Below are 14,882 nucleotides of genomic sequence, written 5' to 3'. Positions count from 1 at the left end.
GTAAAATTATTTACGTGATTAAGAATTTCGAGGTTTGTGTTGTGAATAGATATCGAGACAGAGAAAATTGCTCATGGGATTGGGAGTAAGGCTCTGGATGGCATACCCCTACTGGTTTGACAACTTTTTGAAAAAAGTATTTTAATAACTATTTTTGTACCTTAAATTTTTTTAATTGTTTTAATTTTTTTTTTTTTCAAAAGTCAATTTCAACTTGTTTTTGCCTGTTATTAGAAATCATTAGTGAAGAGGGAGGGCGCAAAAAACTGTTATAAAAGAAGTAATATTACAAAATCAAATTTTAACAACATTGAAAAGATATAATATGGTATTTTTAATTTGTCTTTGGAGCTCAATAAACACTATAATCTCTTCATAATGATATTATATATTTTTTAATGCATGTTATATATTATTTATATTCTAAATTTTATTTTAATTAAAAGAAAAAAAAAAGAAACGAGAAATAGTTATCAAAAACCACCATAAGAGTTTTTAGCTATACCAACGCTATTTTTCTTGATGCACCTGTTTGCGTCACCATAAAAAAAGCTCAATAATTTTATATAATTTAATAAAAAAATATAAGGACAACAATAGTTGAAATGAATAAATGTGAGCTATTAATTAGCATTTTTCCTCAATTCTACTGCCCTAAATAAATAAAATGTACGTAAAATATTTAAATGCATTTTAAAAAATAAATTTACCTTGGAAAAAAATAATTAAAATGAATAAATATTATAGATTTTTTTCTTTCACAATATATTAATTTGGCTGCATTTTTTAAATTTCTTTTAATTTTTCGGTGCATTATCGTATTTTCACTATATTTGTACAAATTAAACCGGAAATGAAAGAAGAAGTTAGGAGAGATTTCTTCTATATTTCAATACCATTTTTATTATAAAAAAAAAATAGAAATGATCTATTAATTTATTTTTTGAAAAAAATATATAAAAAATGAAAAAAAAAAAATGAAAAATGAAATAGGAAAAAGGACGAAAAAGACTTCATCGTCCACGTAGACATCTCTTATGAAATTATGGATTGTATAATTTATAGAGGTAAATTGACGAAAATATGATTTATGTTAAATGAGAATCTAGGAAGATAGAGGGATAGTTTTGTCATTTTGATCCAGTCAACTTGGTTTCAATGGTTTCAATATTTATTGTGATAAAATAAATGTGATGCATGGTTTTTTTGTGATCAGAATTTCCCAAATCGGATCGTCTGCTTCTTCTTCTCGAAATTTTGAAGGAAGAAGATGACCCGAGGAAAACAGAAGATCGAAGCTCAGAAACGAAATGCGGAGAAGAATCAGAAGCCCAAGGGCTCACAACTCGAGGCCAGAGCCGTTGCCCTTAAAGTTATCTGCCCTATTTGCAAGGTTCTCATCTTCTCCAATCTTCGTTGCTCTTATACCACTCTATTGGATTCGAGTGTTCATTTGTTCATGTTTAATCTCGATTCTGGTCTTAATTAATGTTATGTGTTGAAGCAACTGGCAATCCCATATCTGGCAACCAAAATGAAATCATCCTTTTTCTTGCCTGTTCTCTGTTCTTGCTTTTAAATACACTTCATATTTCTTGTTCTGTTGTTGGTCTCCGTTGACAAGAAATTCGTTGGAATATGATCAATTTGGGGTTTTATTTTCACTTTCTGCTACTAAGTACGCTGCCCCCAAGTAGGTGGATTGTGAGATCCCACGTCAGTTGGAAAGGAGAACGAAATATTGCTTATAGAGTGTGGAAACATCTCTCTACTTTGAGAGCTTATGCTCAAAGTGGACAATAGCATACCATTGTAGGGTTTGTGATTCCTAACATGGTATCAGAATTATGTCCTTAACTTAGCCATGTCAATATAGAATCCTCAAATGTTGAACAAAGAAGTTGTGAGCCTCGAAAGTATACTCAAAAGTGACTCAAATGTCGAACAAATGGTGTACTTTGTTTGAGGACTCTAGAGAAGGAGTCGAGCCTCAATTAAGGGGAGGTTGTTCGAGGGCTCCATAGACCTCAGAGGAGACTATATAGTGTACTTTATTCGAGGGGAGGATTGTTGAGGATTGTTGAGGATGGTTGGAAGGGAGTCCCACATTGGCTAATTTAAGGAATGATCATGGGTTTATAAGTAACGACTTGTATTAGAGCATATTATTTGTCTTAACCACCACGATTTTGTTTACTGGAGAAGGTTCGAGCCTTAAAGCTAGATAATATGAGGCCGGATTCTAAACTTCAAACTGTTCTGGCTATGTTGTAGCCTTGATATTGTCCTGAGAGGTCTTGTTGTGAGAAATGCTGTATAGTCGTGTGTTTGTTGTATCAGATTATGATCGAGTTCATGTTGTTGGGAGAAAAGAACTTGATACTCTATAAGTCCAAAATCACACCTCTATTGGTAAAACTTCAGAGGACGATTTCTTTTCTCTTCTCATTTGGGTTCCTAATTTGTCTGTTGAGTTCAAATTTTTTCTTTGTGATTGCTTGTCTTGGATGTTACCCAGTTCTCTACAAACTATTATGTTCAGCAAGTGGATTGATCTTGTTCTTGGGAAGAAGTGGAATACCCTGATTTTTCATTCTTCTCCATGTGTGGATTGATCGGGAGAGAAAAATAAACGACTATTTTGTTCCATCGCTTTCTCCTTAAGAGTAATCGGCTCCTGGTGAGAACTAAAATCCTGGTTGGTGCAAATTGAGATCTTGAAGCTAAGGTTAAGGTCCTTCCTAAAGCGGAACATAGTTTCTTGTTCAAATCCAAAGTCTTTAGTCTCCACCCGGGCTAAGGCTGTAGTTCCAGATCCGGAATCTTAGACAATGCAGCTTAATATAGCATAGCGGATAATCTGATTCAGCTTAAAAGAAGAAAGGAGCATCTTTCGCTTGACTTTTGGGTTGTGAGTGCATGCATCCATCATGGTCAGGGCTTTCACAGGTACCTTGTACGTAGTTAAGGTGAAGCTTTGTTTGATCTTGATTCTAAACAAGACTGGAAATAGTCCTTCAGTCATAGCTCAAATTCAATGTTGATTCGAGCAGAATCCATTCATCTTGCTCTTCATATACATTACATACTAGAATCCAAGTTTATCATATTTCTCTTCTAGAACTTTGTGAATTGATCTCTTTCTCGGGGGCGAAAATCACGAAACATACAGTCAAGGTGGCCATAAATGTTGAACTAGACATAGGAGGGAGTAGAAGAGTGAAGGAAAAATGAAGCTAAATTTCTCTGTTTTGAAGTTTCCGAGTATAATACATTGTGCATTATGATAATATGAACAAATTTTTCTTGCTTTTGGTACTTGCAAGATGAATTCAATAATCTTGTTCTTACCTCAGGTACAACTAGCAAATCATAACCAATTGGGCGATCATTATGCCTCCAAACATCCAAAGGAAAAGCCACCATCAGAATCGGGCTGAATCGTCGCTTGCACGTTGAAGTATGTGTGTCACTACATATTGAAGGCATTTCGAAGTTCTCTTATGTTCAGATCAATGAAAGTTGCTGGTATTGTCTTCATATTTATTGTTCTTAAAATGTACTAGAAAGAATGATGATTTGTTCTGTCACTTGTAAAATAAACCAAACTCTAGCATGCTTATTCCACATTCCCAGTCTAATTTTCTCTGTGCCTTAGAAAATATGGAATCCTTGAAAGAAATGGCCTTGTTTCCAGCATAAAATGATACAAATGAACAGGCTAATCATCACAGAAGAGAATAGGAAGGTGATCATAGTAATAAGATTCTTAATTCAAGCTAAACTTCATAGGTTTTCTTCAATACTGATAATGTACATAACAATGTATTCTTTTTTCTTCCAAGAGCTATAAATTCCTGGGAGAAAACTGTTCACTCTCTGTATGCATACAATCAGGCTAGACACTTGTGAAAAATTGCATATGTGATATGTACTATCAGCCACAAACCTGAATTTTTTATATCTACCATGCCTTCAAAAATAGTGTTGCTGTAACTACATTCTTCCTTTTTTGCTTCAACTATCTCATTCTCGGGAATCAGTACCGTTTTTTATCTCATCGTCTCATAAATTATTTTCGCGGTGGAGCTTGTTTAAAAGGTCTGTTAAGAGAGCATCCATTCCTTCAGCACGGATATCTTGTCTTTTCTTTCTCTGTTCTTCTCTTTCCCTCCAAGCTTTCTCAGTCATTAACCTCTCCCTCTCGAGCTTCTCCATCGAGTCACGCCATTCCTGCTCGAACATTCGTCGGTTGTTGTAATGTCTCTCAAGTATTTCCCTCCATTCCATTTCCATCCTCTGCTGCCACTGAAAGAAGCCCTTCAACAACTCTAGGATTTCATTACTAACCGAGCTACTTGAACGTTTAGAACCAGCTGTTCTTGAAGACTTTGCTGGGTGAGTTCCTATAGCCTTTCCCTTCTGTGAGTTGCTTTGAGTTGGGATCTCCTCCTCGCTTTCTTCTTCATCAAGTTCTTTGAGATCTGAGTATTCTTCTAAACTTCTCTCCCTCCCTCTTTTCTTTGTTGCACTAGAACCTGCTTCAGGTTCATGGAGCAATCGGTGCATAGCTTTCTCCCTTACGGCAAATACTGCACGGATTTCCTCAGAAAATGGGCATTGCCAGCCAAACTCTTTATGGGTTGTCTCCTTCCCCTGTACAACCGTTATAAAATTAGAAACATATGATGGTGATTAAACAACATAAGCAATGCCAACTGCCTCAACTTCTAGGGGTATCTTTAGCTCATTGAGTTTTGGGGCCAAAATTGGACTTGACAAGTCAAACTAATTCTAGGCTATGTTATTACTAGAATTCTATGAAGAGTTTAGTCGGAATTACATGAAACGGATCTAAAAGTAAAAGATGTCTTTTCTACAAATACTAATGAACGAGAATTACTGCATATATGGGAAGCAATTAAATGTTTCGCCACTTATGACCAACCTCCCACATAAAGAAAGGGTTCAGGTTAATTTTTCACTCGCAATGTTGACCACACTCGATGTTTGAACTGTAATGGCACTGCAAGTTCTTGTTTGGAAACTTTAGTTTAAGAAGGTGCTTTAAAGAGAGAGCAGGAAGCTCAGTTAAGATGGGTTTTAGTGAACGAGAAACTTCCTGAATTAACTGCGCTTGTTTTTATCATAGGAGCTCATTGATCTCATGGATAAAACAAGAGTTAGAATGACATATATCTGGTTTTTTTTCACGTGTTAATGTAACGGCCCAAGCTCCCTGCTAGCAGATATTGTCCTCTTTGAGCTTTTTTCCACATGTAAATGTAACGGCCCAAGCTCACTTCTAGCAGATATTGTCCTCTTTAAGCTTTTTTCCACATGTTAATGTAACGGCCCAAGCTCACTTCTAGCAGATATTATTTTCTTTGAACTTTTTTCCACATGTTAATGTAACGGCTCAAGCTCACTTCTAGCAGATATTGTTTTCTTTGAACTTTTTTCCACATGTTAATGTAACGGCTCAAGCTCACTTCTAGCAGATATTGTTTTCTTTGAACTTTTTTCCACATGTTAATGTAACGGCTCAAGCTCACTGCTAGCAGATATTGTCATTTTTGGATTTTTCCTTCCGAGCTTCCCCTCAAGGTTTTTAAAACGCTTCTGCTAGGGAGAGGTTTCCACACCCTTATAAAGAACGCTTCGTTCTCCTCTCCATTCGATGTGGGATCTCACAATCCACACTTCTTCGAAGCTCAACGTCCTCAATGGCACACCGCCCGAATTCTGGCTCTGATACCATTTGTAACAGTCCAAGCCCATTGCTAGCAGATATTGTCCTTCTTGGGTTTTCCCTTTCAAGCTTCCCCTCAAAGTTTTTAAAATACGTCTGCTAGGGAGAGGTTTCTACACTCTTATAAAGAATGCTTTGTCATCCTCCTCAACCAAAGTGGGATCTCACAATCCACCCCCCTTCGAGGCTCAGTATCTTTGCTGACACTCATTCCCTTCTTCAAACAATGTGAGACTCCCCAATCTACCCCCTTCGAGGCCCAGTGTCCTTACTGGCACACCACCTCATGCCCACCCCCCTTCGGGGCTCAACCTCCTCGTTGGCAAATCGCCTGATGTCTGACTCTGATACCATTTGTAACGGCCAAAGCCACCACTAGCAGATAGTCCTCTTTGGAATTTCCCTTTCGGGCTTCCCCTCAAGGTTTTATAAAGAATGCTTTGTTCTCCTCTCTAACCGTTGTGGGATCTCAAATTAAAATCCCTCTTCAATCACCTTCTTACTAATTCTAACTTCTACCCCTCTTCCCATCATGTGAATCCCGCATCTTCACGAAGCTGAAGTGTCAAAACAAAGTCAAGTTCTTTTTCTGGTGCATGTAGCTCTTGGTAACTTAACACTTGTAACAATATCAAGTTAAATAAACCTAAGCCTGAAGTCTGCTTATCCCCTCTATGATGCAGCCTATCAGAAATATAGGAAAAGGTATCACTGCCTTATAGTTTTTTCCATAATTCTGTGGTTATCTCCTTCAACTTCTTGCTGGCCACACATTCATTAGGGTAAGGTGATAAGATACTGCAGCACAATGCAGTCTTTGCCTATGGTTCGTGGACAGGTCTTTGTTCAGAAAGAAATCTGAGAACCAAATTCCATTAAATGTTAACCAGAAAGCCTTTTGGAATCAACTTCGGCTTTTCATCCATTGGGGTAACTAAGAGATTAGAATTGAAAGGCTGACCATTCACAGGTAACTAAGAGATTGTGTAAGAAAGATCTATAAGAGAAAACTTAAGAACAGCCAGATTTTCTAGATTCTAGAGGAGGCACAGTCAAGAATCTCTTATCACTTTGACAAGAAGATTGGACAGAAACAAGACTGGAAATGGAAGCATTACCACACTTTGACAAAACATACACCTAGGAAATTAAGTAGAATGATGTATCTTGTACAAGTAGTCAACAGATATCTAATTTTGCCACCGTGCCTGAGTTGATATGTACTCCTAGAAATGAAGAAAGCCATTTTGAGAGACAAATTTCCAAAAACAATGGTAGCTACCTCTTAGCAATACCCTTAAATTCTAACCATTTTCTCCAAACCTCCTTCTTACAGGCAATTACAGGCAGCTAGAGTTTTGAAAGGTCAAAACATGTCTATTTTGAATAAAGACTTTATGACATCTTGTCATTTTCTCGTCCGCATGTTGCAAGACATTATCAGCATTTTACTACCTTTCTCAGATTTAGCTTTAAGAACTTGCAACCATAAATGGCAAAATTGAACCCAATCGAAATCCATGAGAATCAAAATATCAAAGCAAGAACAGTCCAGATTCAGAGGAGCCCACTTGAAAGAAACATAACGGAGAACAGACTGATTCAAAAAAAATCCTCAAATGAATACGGAATGAAAACTGGACGAACCTTGTAGCGACTGAGGAGATTTTTCCACTTGCATTTGCACTGATAGGCGGTCCTCCAAAACCCTCGCTCTCTCATCCTTGCACTCGCCATGTCCCACAGTGTCTTCTTCTTCACCGCCGCACCTTCTCCGGTGGAAACCGCCGTCAGGTCCCTCTCTAGGTCGGCTCGAATCCGGATGAACTCCCTCGTCTCCTCCTCGCTCCACTGGTTTTGCTGAGCCGTCGCCGCCATCGCGCTCGAGGTCATGGTTGATACTATTGCAGGGCTCTAGCTTCGGCTTCAGTGAAAACAGTGGACGGCGGTGACATCGGCGAACTCCGATGAGAAATTTAATGGTGGAAATTTGTGATTGACGAAGGCCCTCTTTCCATTATCGGCCTTTTCCGGCTTGCTCTTAAAGAAGGAAAGGAATCGTTGAAATTTGGCGATCTTTTAATTTACTCGTCCACCTATGACTTTTGATCACTTGATAAGACATTGTTTTTCTTCCTTTTTCAAACTATGCTTTCAATTTGCCTGTCTAAGGAAAAATAAAAAATAATAAAATTTTAAAAATAAAAAATAATAGTTTTAAAATATTTTGATCACTTTATACTTTATACTTGTCTAGAACATGTTGTTCATGGTCGCATGTCCATTCTAAACCCCTTTTTACATGCTTATATGGTGTGTATGACTGTTCACCAAAATCATGTCACCGGTCATGGCTAAAATGTACTGTAGGTTGATATGACTAGTGGTCACTTCTTCTTACTCAGGTTATATGTTATCTCAGTTGTTATTGTTGTCTAATTGCTTTTAGCTTATAGCATTATTTTCTTTTAAATTGTTTTTAAACGTACTTCCTCGCTCACGTTTTCTAAAACATTTCTTACAAACGTGACTTGAGTCTCGAGCATACGCTGACATTGTCTGCGAAGTTCGAATCTCTCATGATCGACTTGTTTATTGGGTTAGAACAAGTGTCGCACAATTGTCATCCTGCTGCTGTAAGAATACGATTGTGACACGATGCACGAGAATATATGTATGTATATATATCTTATGTGCGTGTGCATATATATATATATTTATATATCATATACCTACCTGTATAGATACATATATATACATACATACATTTGATATATATAGGATTGGATTGAATCGAATAAAGAAGGCCAAACCCCAAATTGGATCATTCGTACACCTATTCGCAAAGGAGCAGTCTGTAAGGAAAGGGAAAATTAGGCTGAGATTCGCTAATAGAATTTTACCTCAACAATCTCTCTCTCTCGCTTCCATCGCTCTGTTATTTCTGTCGAGAGTCTTTCAAAAATCTCTTTCCTTCTAGGGTTTGGAGAATCTGGGCAACTCCTGCTCTTGTCTGTCATGTTTCCTCTCAGTTCCGTCCGATTCAAACCAGGATTTCTCTAATTAGCGCCAATTTTCCCCTTCAACCATATATCTACTCGGAATCCGAAACCCCATCTGTCGGTTCTTCAAATTTTCGCTCGTGTTTCATCATTCAATAGATAAGGGTTTCGCATTAATTATGATTACAATCTTCAAGCCCTTTATGTCTTTCATCGTAATCGTTCACAATCTTCGTGTATTTGGCCCTGGATTGAATCCCTTTGCACCCTACTGTGTCGCTCATCATTCCATTGCTGCTTCTCGCTAATTCTCTTCGCTTTCGTTTCTTCCCACGAATCCTCTTTAAGAATTTTAATTTTACTTTGTTCTTCCTAAGAATCATGTAATTCTTGTTTCTTCTTGGGTTCTGGGTTTATTGTTATAGACCATACTTCAATAAGAAATTTTCGAGGACGATTGAAGGGATTTCTATTTGTATTTTGTGGTTGACGAACTGTAGTGATCGAGGCTGTTTGAGTTGATCGAATTGGATTTGGATTGGAAGAACATGCCTCAGGAACAGAGGAGCTTGATTAGTCGAAGCCTTTCGAGAAGGCGTTCCTTCCGATATGATGTGTTTAATACGGATGACAGGGGATGGACTTCACTGCACATTGGTGCGCGGAAGGGTGACCTCAAAGAGGTGAGTTTTGGATTCAATTGTTGTATGTTTTTCCCTTTCATTGCCTTTACAGTTTTGTTGTCATTAATTTTATTGGGAAGAGAATTTCGTTTTATCATTGAAACTTTGAAAGACTGATAGACTTGTTCAGTTTAGTATTGTGCGGTGAGATTGTTCCACAAGGAAGGGGAAATATGTGACAAATGCTATTATACAGTTGAAACTTTTTGTAAGTTGGAATGTTGGCATAGTGATGTTGACGACGTTTTGTTTGTTGTCGAGATTTCCACCATGTCTTGAGAGAAGATAGATAGATGTTAATCCTTCTTTGATCTGTCAGCATAGTCGGACATATTGGCATGTTGAATGGAATGTTGCATATCAAGTGAACTTTTTAACTCCATGGTTATTTCTTATGAGGATAATCGCGTTTACTAACCTCAATTCTGTAGGCCTCTTTTATCCTTTGATTTCTTTCTAGGAGTGTTGTTGTTTAGTTGTAGTTTCTGATCATTTTTGAGTTATGACCTGTGAATGCCTATTGTGTTTTTGTTTTATTCTGCGTGTGCGCGCATTTTTGGATGCAAAAAGGCCAAAATAATATATCGGTCCATGGAAAAGGGAAGCAACCCGAAGAGGATAGGAAAGAGCTCCAACTATTGAGGATGAAAAAATTAAGGAATATGACCAAAAACTAACGGCACAAACGGAGACCTTGAAAGAGGAGCAGACCAAACCCTTCTACCTCCTTAAAAAACTCGTATTCATTTCTAAGTAGATCTTCAATACATCTGCCAAGAACCTTGGTTTTGAGGTAAACTTCCCGTTGTTTCAGAAGTAAGCAAACTTCTTCCAAAATAGTGCAACAAGAATGGATTGGAACCAAGGCCACCCAAAACCTGGAACAAAGGATGGTGACTGAATAAATCTATTACTTCTTTGCTCGTTTATTATTGAGTTGATAGGTGTTCGTGTTATTCATTCAGTTGTTCTTGAATGTTCTTTTGCAAATATAATTGCTTGAAGGTATTATTCTCCCCTTGTCGGTCAGGTGAAGCGTCTGCTAAACGATGGAATGGATGTGAATGCATTAGCATGGGGCCCCAAATCAAAGGGGTTGACCCCCCTCCACCTTGCTGCCGAGGGTGGACATCTTGAAGTAATGGATGAATTGCTTGAACGTGGTGCCAACATTGATGCTAGGACTAAAGGTGCTTGTGGCTGTAAGTATCATTCTCTCTTTTATCCACTCATTATCCTTCAAATTGAATAAATATACTGGAATTCATTTTTATTCATATTTCGCTGAAATTGTCTGTTGGGTAGTTCTCTGGGATTAGATTTCAATTTTTACCAGAATTTTAACCACATTAACTCATTTTTATTTACGAACATCAAATTCAAGCAGCGACTTAAGTTTTAAGCTATAATTATAAATTACTAAATTGACTGTTTGAAGTTGAGAAAAGAATATCTCGAGGAGTGGAGTATTTAATTCAATCCATAAACAGTTTTGCTAGTTTGTACTATTAAGTATGAATGAACCCTATGGCTATTAGAATAGAAGCTGCAACCTATTTTTGCCCTCTGTTTATCCATTCTATTCTGCCTTTTTAACTTAATTATGTTGGGTAAATGTTCATTTTATTGCTCCTGCGCCACAATCTTGGCTTTTGGGCGTCTAACTTAATCTTGTTGGGTAAAGTTTCATTTTGTGGCTCCTGCACCACATTCTTGGCGTTATCTTGTAATTATTGTGTTGGTGCTGCCATGGTGGCTGGGTTTTTCCATGTATATGTTGTTCGAGTTCACAAGCAAGCCTGCACCACGGAGGTGTAGACTGTTGGCACCATCGATCTTGTTTTTCTTTGAACACGACGATAAACAACCAAAATTTCTTTTTCTGTAGGTACCTAAGTATTAGCAATAGGTTGGGTAAGAATACATGAGATGTTAACTGGTGTAGGTAAATAATAAAGTTGTGATAGTCGCCTACTTAGGATTTAATATTCCACGAGTTATCTTGCAAATAAATGTAGTAAAGCCAGATAGTTGTCCCAAAATTGTCGAGGTGCAGACAAATTGGGTTAGATGCTCGCAAATATTAAAAAAAAGAGAGAATTTATAAGATGTTCTAGCCATGTATATTGCCTAAACATTCATTATGTTGAGAATGAACCCCACAGGGACACCTCTGCACAGTGCAGCCAAAGAGAGGAGGAGGGAAGCGGTTAAGTTCCTTGTGGAGAATGGAGCATTCTTGCCGGATGATATCAATGACTGCAGATTCAATCCCCCACTTCACTACTGTCCTGGTCTCGAGTGGGCGTACGACGAGATGAAGCGTCTTCAACACGAAACTGGTTCCTCTGCAGAGACATCTTGCTGCAGCTCTGAGAGCTGAAAACCCTTCTCACCCACCTACTCACCCACTCACCCTTACGTTGTTCTGTTGAGTTTGATTCTGTTTTTATCAAGACATCTATCTTGAACTTGCTGTGTGTCTGGTCAATGGAACCTACTTTTGAAGCGTGTTGTCACCCATAAACTGTGTTGTGTGTTTCTGAACCTTCGCCAACCATCGATCAATTTCAATTCTCTCTTCTTTACTCTTTTGCGAATTGAGTTTGGTTTGGATTATTGTATTGGATCTTCTGAGTACTCATAACTCGAACATACAAGCAATTCCTTCATTATTAGGGGGAAAACAACCAAGATTAGAGAAGAAAACTAAAGGCTCCAACTTTAATTATGAATATAGCATAGATGGCTAAAAGTGCCCACACAACAAGGTGGGTGTGAGAAAAGAGGATGTTTGGGCATTTGTGGTATCAAAATATGCATATTTTGTGAAGAACATTGGGCCATTTGGTTGTACGTTTCAAGACAAGCTTCATTTATTGAAGCAAACTTAGCATTTGGAATCTTTAATCATTTTTTTCCTCAATCAATTTAGGTACGAACCACCCCAAATGATCAACTTTAGTTATAAAATTTAGAAAATAAAATTCAAAAACTATATATAATTTTAATTTTAATCTTAGATCAATAATAAAATATGTTAAAACAACCTGCATTAATTTATGAAGATAACAAGTAGATAATATGATCATATTAATTTATGAAGATAACAAGTAGATAATATGATCATGTTATTGGAGATGTTGGAAAATCACCCAAATGGTAAATTTTTATCTGAATTCTAGATATGCGTTTATAATACTTAACCATAAATGGGAAGTTAACATGGGGTTTGTAAAGTGAGATTATTTCTTTTAATGGAATGATGCCTAACACACGTGTAACTAACCCTATCAAAATCCTTAACATGAATCATTGGTACAGACTATATTCACTAATTAAATATTGAACTTGCTTCCTTAATTAAATTAAAACGTCCATCAACCCTTGTATATAATACATATCCCTAAATTATTAACTTTTCAATTATTGGTCGTTTCAAATTATTAAAAATAAATAATACGATGAGTTGGAACAAGTTGATAATTTTTTTTGACAATTTTATTGAACTCAATTAAATTTTATTTGTTCATACAAACGGTGTGATCTGATTAAGAGATCTTTTGTTTGTTGCGAAAGGTAGCCAAAGCCAGTCTATTTTCATTAAACAGGCATGAGAGTCTGAAACAGCAGAAAAAGTAGTGCAATACATACGAGAAATAATCACAGAAAACCCTCTGATAACACATATCCCAAATCAGTAATTCTTTCGAAAACTTAATTCCTTCAAACTCGATAAGAGAACTCCATCTCGATCCATGCAAATTTCAAGTGAGAATTTCACAAGAACAATGATTAAAATGGAGCAAGAACGTCTCTATCCCGCTCCGTGAACATCAGAAGAACAAGAATATTTAAAATTTAAAAAAAAAAAAAAATGTTTTTGACTTTTCCCAGGTAGTGGATAACAGGCACAACATCATCAAAATCATTACAATGAAAGAAGCCTTAATGGAGGTTGTCATGATTACAAAAGTCTCCCCTTTGGCTCCATTATAAATACCCTTTGTTCTTCTTCACCTTCATCATCAATGGCTTCCATGCTGCCTATCATCTTCATCTTCCTCATCTTCACTTCCCCATCCTCAGGTACTTTCCATTATCACTTCAAATTCATAATTAATCCCAATCTAAATGGCTCACATTCCATTGCAGGACGAGCTCATGGCCCGACCCTCGAGCCAGGTTTAAACGAAAAACCGAACCCTTACAGTCAGGTAAGACAACTATCGATTAAGACATATATTTTCGATCAATAGCTCAAACTCGGACGTTAATGTGCAGAGAATTGTGATGAGAAAGGTTTTGGGAATGGATGCAACGTTGATGGACTACCATGAACCAGGTGCTAACCCAAGCCACGAGCCAAGAAGAGGAAGCCCTGGAGGTCGAGGAAGATTCAATCCATGAATTAATATTCAATGCGTTGCTATAAAGTTTCTGTAAATTTTTAAGTTTAATGCAATGAATAAAAATATATGATATGATGTATGTATGGATTTGCAACACTTTATAATAATAATAATAATATATGATCCCCTTTTGAATATTTCATTGAATTTGATGTTATATTACGATGGATGATGACGTGTAACACGACAATCAATTTCCAAGATACTCGGTTTGCTCGTGAATGATACTCTAATTGATTGTATATGATGACGAAGATAAATTCTCGTACGAAACTAAATAATTTTATAAGTAGTCGAGGTCATGATATGAGTATTAATTTTTGTAGATCGATATATAAAATCTCGTTATGTAGGATCATGAACTTAATCAATATCAAAGTAAGCATGCAAGTTTAAAGATGACGTGGAAGGAAACAAGAGACTTTAAAATTAAGGGTATTATAGAACTAGTCAACCGCTAGCAAATATTGTCCGCTTTGACCCGTTACGTATCATCGTCAATGAATGATTTGTTCCCCTCTCCAACCGATGTGCGATCTCACTATTTACTTCCATTGGAGGTCCAACGTTCTCGCTAGCACACCGTCTCGTGTTTAGCTCTGATACCATTTGTAACAGCTATGATTTGTTCCCCTCTCCAACTGATGTGGGACTTCACAATCTACTCTCTTGAGGAGCTCAATGTTCTCACTAGCACATTGTCTGGTGTCTAGCTCTGATATCATTTGTAACAGCTCAAGCTCACCGCTATTAGATATTATCCATTTTTGTCCCTTACATATTGTCGTCAGCCTCACGATTTTGAAACGTGTTTGTTAAGGAGAAGTTTCCATGCACTTATAAGGAATGCTTCATTCCCCTCTTCAACCGATGTGAGATCTCAGTGTCTTAATTTGCTAACCAAGACAAAGTTTAAAGCTAGAAATATAATAAACACCTAACTCCAAGAGGTAAAAGGTTTGAACTCGTAACTCGAGCCTAACTCATCTGGTTAAGATATATACTTTCGCTCGAGATGTCACAAGTTTGAATT

At 37.1% G+C, this 14,882-nt stretch overlaps 3 protein-coding genes and 1 long non-coding RNA gene across 4 annotated transcripts; 3 read left to right on the top strand and 1 right to left on the bottom strand.

The window, feature by feature from the left end:
• Positions 1–1,183: 1,183 nt before the first annotated feature.
• Positions 1,184–3,627, top strand: LOC111776963 (uncharacterized). The gene is made up of 2 exons (XM_087117984.1): positions 1,184–1,393; positions 3,357–3,627. The coding sequence occupies exons 1-2, from the start codon at positions 1,271–1,273 to the stop codon at positions 3,438–3,440; spliced, it is 207 nt and encodes a 68-aa protein (XP_086974110.1). The 5' UTR covers positions 1,184–1,270; the 3' UTR covers positions 3,441–3,627.
• A 146-nt stretch (positions 3,628–3,773) lies between these two features.
• LOC111776955 (trihelix transcription factor GT-3b) lies at positions 3,774–7,817 on the bottom strand. The gene is made up of 2 exons (XM_023656383.2): positions 7,400–7,817; positions 3,774–4,656 (listed from the first exon to the last, which is right to left on the bottom strand). The coding sequence occupies exons 1-2, from the start codon at positions 7,643–7,645 to the stop codon at positions 4,066–4,068; spliced, it is 837 nt and encodes a 278-aa protein (XP_023512151.2). The 5' UTR covers positions 7,646–7,817; the 3' UTR covers positions 3,774–4,065.
• A 785-nt stretch (positions 7,818–8,602) lies between these two features.
• On the top strand, positions 8,603–12,025 carry LOC111776946 (phytochrome-interacting ankyrin-repeat protein 2). Its single transcript, XM_023656370.2, has 3 exons — positions 8,603–9,437; positions 10,468–10,639; positions 11,603–12,025. Exons 1-3 carry the CDS (start codon positions 9,303–9,305, stop codon positions 11,818–11,820), a joined length of 525 nt encoding a protein of 174 aa, XP_023512138.1. The 5' UTR covers positions 8,603–9,302; the 3' UTR covers positions 11,821–12,025.
• A 1,412-nt stretch (positions 12,026–13,437) lies between these two features.
• Positions 13,438–13,916, top strand: LOC147793769 (uncharacterized). Its single transcript, XR_015420064.1, has 3 exons — positions 13,438–13,526; positions 13,593–13,654; positions 13,722–13,916. It is a non-coding gene; the product is annotated as an uncharacterized LOC147793769 (long non-coding RNA).
• The last annotated feature ends 966 nt before the right edge of the window (positions 13,917–14,882 follow it).

This window comes from Cucurbita pepo, chromosome 1 (assembly GCF_057944985.1).
Source record: "Cucurbita pepo subsp. pepo isolate OVF chromosome 1, ASM5794498v1, whole genome shotgun sequence".
NCBI classification, from domain to species: Eukaryota; Viridiplantae; Streptophyta; class Magnoliopsida; order Cucurbitales; family Cucurbitaceae; genus Cucurbita; species Cucurbita pepo.
The sequence above is the reverse complement of the archived record's forward strand: the minus strand, read 5'-3'. Positions and strand labels throughout refer to the sequence as shown.